General features: G+C 44.1%; 1 protein-coding gene across 1 annotated transcript in view; it reads left to right on the forward strand.

The window, feature by feature from the left end:
* URB1 (URB1 ribosome biogenesis 1 homolog (S. cerevisiae)) overlaps positions 1-7,893 on the forward strand; it is a gene marked incomplete at its 5' end in the record, with an annotated part of 42,210 nt that overhangs the window by 22,429 nt on the left and 11,888 nt on the right. Inside the window, 8 exons of the mRNA XM_017727075.1 lie at positions 545-741; positions 1,288-1,512; positions 2,040-2,219; positions 2,868-3,729; positions 4,590-4,791; positions 5,023-5,200; positions 6,331-6,389; positions 6,530-6,723. Coding sequence (XP_017582564.1) covers positions 545-741; positions 1,288-1,512; positions 2,040-2,219; positions 2,868-3,729; positions 4,590-4,791; positions 5,023-5,200; positions 6,331-6,389; positions 6,530-6,723 — 2,097 coding nt within the window. The remainder of the gene's footprint in view (positions 1-544; positions 742-1,287; positions 1,513-2,039; positions 2,220-2,867; positions 3,730-4,589; positions 4,792-5,022; positions 5,201-6,330; positions 6,390-6,529; positions 6,724-7,893) is intronic.

A 7,893-nucleotide genomic window follows, 5' to 3' on the forward strand; every position in this document is an offset into this window, starting at 1 on the left:
AAAACTTCTTCAGAATAAAGCTATGGTGGCAAATATTGCAAAGTTCTACCACCTCCTTGAGGAAAGTGTTGGAGTCACAGGGGCATCAGGTGGGCTTGGAGCAGGATTTGCCAACCCCACAGCACCTCACTAAGTCGTCTGTGTATTTGGCAGTCGAGTGGCACCTGGGGTGGACTGAAAGTCCCAGTTCTGAAAGAAAATTCTCTCTATTTAACTTGCACATGTTAACTGGGGTGTGAGCCCCCCCAGTATAAATCAGTTCTCTGAGGTGGTGCTTGGCAGGGCTCTTTTCCTATTAAAATATAGGCATGTTTAGCACAACACAGTGAAGGTGGATTATTCACTTCAGCAAGAACTAATGTGTGGAGGATTTTTCAGGTGCCTCAGTGGGTCAGGAACACTTGTCTAGGTCACTACAAACACCTTTTGATCTTATTCAGTACTTTTCTGAGTGATGCTCTGTGGGCTGATGCCTCGGAAGTAAGAAGGGTTGCCCCAGTGCCTGTGCTCATGTCAATAGTTTCATTTATTTTTGCTTTTCTAGGAGCACACATTGTGGAGTACCTTGTTGCTGTTTTCACTGACCTCCTACACTCTCAGAGAGAACCCCTTGCCCTCTGCTTGATGTTCCAGCTGTATGATAAAGATCTCAAGTCTCTGAAAGTTGCTAAGTATCCTCAGCTCTACCAGTTTAACCAATACTATAAACTCTGGATACCTCAGCAATCTCAGGAACCTGTGGTATGGAATACCTGAAGTCACTGAATTCTTGAGCCAGTATTCCTATAAAAACCTCACAGTTTATAGAGGTTACATTTCCATCAGAAGGAGCATTTTTATTGAGCCAATTCTGTATTTCTTCTTGATCACATTGGGACACAAATTTGCTCCAGGGCTTTCCTCTGATGACACAAGAGAGCTTTGTGGTGGTTGGGAGGTGATGCCAGGGCTCAGGGGGTGTACACAGACCCCTCACCAGGCACAGCAGAGCCTAGTGTGTGCCGTGGCCTGAGTTCACAGTGCCTGGAGTTCCCCCCAGGTGGGTTGGGGATCAGAGGCCCCTTGGGCTGGGTTTGGTGAGTTTTTCTGCAAGGCCAGCAGTGAGCACTACAGATTCCCCTGGGAACACTGCTGGACAGCTCTATTCTAGCAGGACTGCATAGTTGTGCTCCTGGAGCTTCAGCCCGGGTTCAGCTCAGAGCTCATCTCAAAACAAAGGTGGCTGAAGAGATTTTTGATTCATACTCATCATTATTTTTCTGTTATGCTTTTTTTCACTTTAAACAGTTTAAAAACCACAAGGAGGTAAGCGAAGAACCTACTATGACACTGGATTCTGTATTCACCACTTTGCTAAAGAGAGCTTATGAGAGAGGGAGCAATATCTTACTGGAAGATCGTGTTCAGACCAAACTGAGAGAATTGGCTTCCTGGCTCCCACCTGAACAGCTTTTGTTGGGAGCAAAGCATGTGCTGCTATACCTGAAATCCACAGTGGAGAACTTCGGCAGTGTAAGAGCAATATTGTAATAATATTGTAGTTATGTTTGGTTTATTTTAATGTAGAAGGTACAAATGACTTGGCTGTTAAAACTTAGGTTCCAGTTCTGCAGCTTTTCCCTGTACTTGGCTCTGAGGCTACAGAGCACAAGACAAAACTGCACCTAATTTGTAAACAAATGTCAATTCTTCTGAATGTTGAGGAGTCTTGGATTTACTTTGCATGGGTTACCTTACTGATCCATGTGAGTGCAAATAAGCTCGAGATTTTAATCCAGCTCCTGGGTCTCCTTAAGAAGCCTTTCCAGAGAGTAAAATTCACTGGCCTGTGTAACATCAAATGTCACTGTATAAATGAAAATCTATCAATATTTATTATTATTTATTTATCAGGATTCTGCATAGGGGAGCAATTCCTTCCCCCACAAGAGGTTGTAATCTTAAGTAGCTCTTACTTAACTCCCATTCCTGTTGCATAATTATCCTTCTGCTCCCATCCTCCTCTTTCCTCCACTTCCAAGATGTCTTTATTTTCATAGCTTGGTAAAGCTTTGGGTCCTCAACTCGTTGACCTCTATGTGGACATGCTGAGCAGCTTGTTGTGCCGGGGCAATCAAATAAGGCTGGATCATCAGCAGAAAAGGGAAGAGCATCAGGCTGAGTCGGATCTCTTCATGGATGAGGAGTCGCTGATGACAGAAGAGTCTTCAAATGACAAGGTACCAGATCCCTTGATACAGAGACACCTGTTAGTAAACTTTGATTTGATTGATTCTCTAGGGAGTAGTTCTGCTGAACAGAGAGATGCTGTTAAGGTCTTGGAGGAAAACTTAGGAACATAGAGCATGTAGTCCAGCAGTTGCAAAACTACTGTCTGGAGATGTGGCTGAGCTGCATCACCCACAGTCTCAGCCCTGAGCTGGAGCACAGTCAGGAGACGTCCTGAAAGAGATCACTTCTGCAGAAAAAAATTCATTCTCTCAGCCCTGTGTAAAGCCTTGTTATGACAATTACGTACTTGAGGAGTGAATTTTTTCCCCTCTTTCATCTGTTCCATTAATTTGTGGAGATTAGAATGGAATTGTGTTGATGAACCCCAGAATATTCAGTTTTCCTCTGGAGATGTGCTTAGACATGTCTAGAATATTCAGTAGAACAGCATAAATCCCACAGCATAAAAGTTGGAAGAATGATATTTATGAGCTTGTAATTGATTAATATTTTTATCCTCTGGCCAGCTAGTAGACGATTTCATGTTCAATAATTATAATTGACAAGCTGTGGAAAATAGGCAGATGGATGAGTTAATTTTTTACCCTGGACTGTGATTATCCATTAAGTGATATTGTTACATCTGTTTGTTACAGGCACTGGAAGATATGCTCGTCTTGATTTTCAGACATCCTACACTGGAGAGCTGGTTCCTGGCATTGGAACTGCGCTCTATTCCTCAGCCTGGTTTGAACCCTGTCACCGTGAAGCTCCTGTCAGCTCACCTCAATTCCGGAGTGCTCCGGCTGCTGAAAACATGTGCCCCCATCCTGCAGAGCATCACGGCAGATCACAGACATGTGTTGTCCAAGTATTTTGAAGCTATCAAAAAAAGTGTCCTGGAAGAGCTGCAGGCTGTGGGGAAGGGCAGAAGCCAGGTCTGTCCCAGGAAGTCTCATCAGCTGCAGGCTCTGGAGGAGCTGCACATGTACATGAGTGCAGCTCAGCTGAAGGAGATCACTTTAACCATGCTGCGACTTCCTGAGCTGAGCTTGACTGCTCAGAAATCTGAAAAATCCCTTAAGAAAGGGAAACAGTTAAGCTTCTATGGACAAATTTTGGTGCAGCTCCTCACAGACAGCTACCAAAGGCATCCCCAGCAAGGAGAACTTCTGCTATCCACAGAGCACATTAAAGCTTTGGGGATATTGATGTCAGCATCAGCCAGCAAAGATTTGGAGAAAGTTTTCCTCCAGGCTCTTCACAGTGAGCCAGCCCTGGCTCTTGCAGTTGGTGTCGAGGTGCAGGCTCACTGCCTTGCCCAGCGCTCGTGCACCTCCCTGGCCATTGTGGCCATGCTGATCCAGCACTCCAGGACTCACCTGCTGCAGTTCGAGCTCTGGTGTCTGAGCAGTGCCACTGGGAAGTACCTCAGGAAACACATGGAGAGCTTTCTTCCACTCATTAACGTGTATTTGCAATGCAGAGACCAGTATGGTTTCAGCCGACCTTCTGCAGGTAAAGGCACCACTGAGCCCTGGTTTTGATTCAGGAGGCCAAATTTAGGGTCTGCTGGCCTTAAGGTATTGGAATATCCGCACAACAGATAGAGGTGATAGAACTTAGATGTCTGACCTCGAATAACTTCTTGTAAGTACCTCTGCAGCACTAAAGGTGAAGGGCTGTGCTGAGGGTTGGCTGTGAGACTGAAGCCAAGTGCTCTTACAGTTACTGCTGCCCAGGATTTCTCTTTTGAAGCCCTTATTTAATGCTTAGTGCATGTGAAGATCTGTCATTGGGCTTCTCTTGGTTTGTACAGGAGGTAAAACCTTTTGCTCGGGCACAGATAGAACAGTGTCTGCATGGTTTTTGCAGAACCTGAGCTTTCACTTTTACAGAGTCCAAAAATTTCCTCTAAAACAAATCTCCGGCTGTAGGCTGGCTACAGTAATGCTCTCCTAGGCTGGCAGTCCAGAACTTTCCAAACCCACAGCAGCATTGCATCTATGGACTAGTGTGTTAAATTCTCTATCACCAAAAGGACGAGTTAGAATTCAACTCGGTAGAACAGGATCACTTTGCTTTCATTCCTCTTATTGCCCAGAAATGTAAATAGGAAAGGAAGCAGGCTGACTGTGGCTGTAGCTCTACCTAAAAGGTCACGCAGTGAAAAGACCTTGTCAGCAGCCTGGAAGTAGAGGATGGGTAAAGAAGAGAGCCTCTCTGTAGCACTTCTCTGTAGCAGATTAGCAGCTGCTGTCGCATAATTTCTTTTAAATTGAGTAATCTGGGCCTGGATTAGAAAGTGATTTGGGATTAATGTGTTGTTGTTGAAGACCTGCAGGTGGTGGAACCTGTGCCCTCTGCTCTCCCAACAGTTGTCTCGGCTGTCACGCCTGTCCTGAGGAAAGCCCTGTGGAAGGAGCTCTGCGCTGGGATTCAGGACACAGAAGCATCTCCTGAGGCCACTGTGAAACTGCAAATTCTTTCAAAGTTGTTGCCACCTTCAGAAAGCAAAGGGTTGCACAGCCTGATGGACCAGCTTCCTGCTGCTCTGGAGAGAGCAGGGAATGAAGAGAGGTGGGCAGTGTGTGTGTGCCTTACTCAGGGCTCAGTTTGCCCTGGGAAGCACTCTGATTGGAATGGGAGCAGTGACAGCATCGTATCCTCAGAGAATCTGTCGCTTTGCACTTTGGCAGCAAGTCATCTTTAACATACACAAAAAACCAAGTTAAAATATTAAAAAAAAAAAAAACCGAAATTAAAATATAAAAAAAAAAAAAAAAAAAATCAATAACTATCTCTCTGCAGTTGGGCTGTGGCAGATGCCATATCCAGAGTGCTTAAAAACTCGGAGGAGCTGCATTCCTGGAGGAGACATCTGTTGTCAGCCTGCATGAAGGGGTTAGTTGCCATGTACAGCAGCAGTAAAGATGAAAGCAAGCAGGAAGTGGAGAGGTCCATGCTGCTGAGGCTAGAGGAATTACTGGTGAGACTTCTTACCTGCTTTGCCACAGTGGGACTGAATGCAGATGTGTGCTTGGGCACTTGTAGATTTTGTAAATATAGATTGGACCTGACTTCCTGTTTTATGGAATCTGGTTTCCATGGGCTTTTAATAGCTTTTGTGGACTTAACTTAGCCCTGATAATCCTTTATATGAAGCAGTTTTATGTTCTTGATGATGGCTTTCTGCTAAGAATCCCCTTTGAAGACAGGTGTATGAGGTATTTAGGAGGAAGAGATCAAAGGTTACTAGTGGTTTTTATTTTTTTTATTAAAAAAAGGTGATAGAGACACTTCTGCCAAGATCCACCTGCCATGCCATCTGAAGTCTGGGGCAAAAATCTGGTTGATCATAAGTAGAAATCCGGACTTTGATCCTGAATTTGATCCTTTGATCACTCCCTCTGTAGTATTCCCTTGGTTTGAATTCAGTAAACACTGATCCCTGTAACACAACACTGAAGGTCTCTGTGAGCAGTGAATGCCTTTGCCCTCTCACTGGCTTTTGCTGAGACTCCCTTGTAGGACCTGGCTGACTCTGCAGGCCCTGGGGCCACCTCACAGTGTCCATCCTGAGGGTGTTTCCAGCCTGGTGAGGTTGGCACCTGCATTCTCAGGACTGCTTATATGTGCAGCTGTCAGTCTTCTCCACACTGACGGGTTTGTTGTGGTTCCCAGCTCCTCAGGGCACATCAGTTGTAAGGAGCACATACACCCAGCCACTGCCTGGGCCAAGCTTGGTTAGTTAAACCACACAAAAGCCTGGTACCCTGTCTCTTGCTTTGACTTGCCAAGTTGTGGTTCCTTTCACACTTCAGGAGTTTGAAGAGTTTTGAGCCACTGGGTTTTTGGAACCTACAGCCCAGCTTGCTTTTTAATTCCATGCAGCCCATATGTTCCTCTGTTCCCAGACCAACAAAACAACACTTGCAGTTTCCTTTGAACCAGGAGGTAGGATTGTTGTATCCAAGAGCTTTTTTCCCCTGTTAGCCTCTGATCATCCCATCTGAGTCTTTGGCTTGCATGTTTATAGTGTGTCCCTTGAACAGAAATTGCTGTAGAAGCTCCGTGTGCCAATGTAAACCAACACCTGTTTTTACTCGCTACACACAGTACCTGGTTGAAGAGGTGGACCCAAATGACTGGTGCAGCCTTGTGAAGACAGGACTCAAGTAAGTGTTTTCATTTTAACTTGCTTGGGTTTTACGAAGTTTTCTTTGCCGAGTTCTCATTTCTTAAACAGCTTTGTATTTCAAGCAGGTTTCCTTGGGTTTGGTTGGGATCTGACTTCTCTGTGATCCTTCTCCCAAAGGTACCGTTACAGAGATGAAACATTCCTGAGGGTCCTGAATGCTGCCATCCAGTTACTATACAAGAAAGAATCCTCGCTTAGTCAGAGCTTAGTCAAGCTCTCCAAACTCCACATGATGGTCACACAGCACTCTCTATTTTTGTCAGCCATCCTGAGGTCAAGAGAAGAAGATGGCAAGAACATGCAGATAAGAGGTATTTTTTAATCATCTTCTTCCCATACTAAATAGTTAATCTTGCCTTTCTTGCATTATATTCTCTCCATCCAGCACAGCCACCTATGTAAATACTTGCAGAGTTATTAACAGTTCCAGAATATTGACATTTGCCTTTGCATTGTACCTCTGCTTGGATCCAAATGTTACATTCATCTTATGCTGGTTTTAAACACTTCTGTCTTTAAAACTACTGGAAAGATGTGTTTGGGTTTTTATTTTGGTTTGTTCGTTTGTTTTTCTGGTATTTTTAACCCAGTTGAAGTCTTGGATTGATTCTTTTGGTTTCTGTGAGGCAGTTAGTGTAAGATCACTAAGGTGCACATAGGTCCTGGGATGTTTAAACCTGCTTTAAAATAGGTTGATACAGGAGATTTAAAGTTGATTTTGCAAGTTTTATTAAAAATGGTGATTTAAATTACGTGTATTTCATATTGCAGCCTTTAATGAGGACTACCCTTCCAGAGGAATATAAACTGGATGCTAGTTCCTGTGTAGGATTGGCTTTGTTTCTTCTTTGCTGGCAACTGAAATCCTGCCTGAACTTGAACCGCATTTAATCTATGTAGACCTCAGCTTTTCCCCACTGTACAGGGGTTTGAGATTCAGTGACTGAAGGAGCTGTGTAAGAAAAGGGGGGGAAAAATTCTCAGGGCAGCATGTTGGTAACAAATTTTGTGTTTATTGGCAAGCAACATGTAAACAAGCTTTCAAGTTTTAAAAACTGATAAGAGAAAAAAGCTCTTGTGAAGTCAGCAATTTAGTGAAATTAAAAATAAGGAATAGATTTTGCTGCTTGCTGTACATATGTATCTTACCTTTAGACTGTATTTCTGTAGATCAGCAGGATGGATTCTCTTGAGGCCAGCTGCAGTATTCCAGAAGCTTAGTGTCACAAGTGCATTCACTCAGGCCAATACTTTAGGAGCTCTTCAGTTTTGACATGCATTTTATATTTCTGCACATAACTAGGGTCAAAGCTCAGGCCTTTTCAGATACTGAGAGTAAAGAAATCTGGAGTCGTGTCTTGAGCGTGCTACAGCCAGCCTGTGTGCTTTTGAGGAACCTGATCACTTGTGTTCTCTGCTTCTCAGTTGGTTAGAGAGCAAAGGTGGATAATTGAGGACAGAGTTCCTGTGGCTCACAAACT

This window comes from Corvus brachyrhynchos, unplaced genomic scaffold, assembly GCF_000691975.1.
Source record: "Corvus brachyrhynchos isolate BGI_N302 unplaced genomic scaffold, ASM69197v1 scaffold412, whole genome shotgun sequence".
NCBI lineage: Eukaryota > Metazoa > Chordata > Aves > Passeriformes > Corvidae > Corvus > Corvus brachyrhynchos.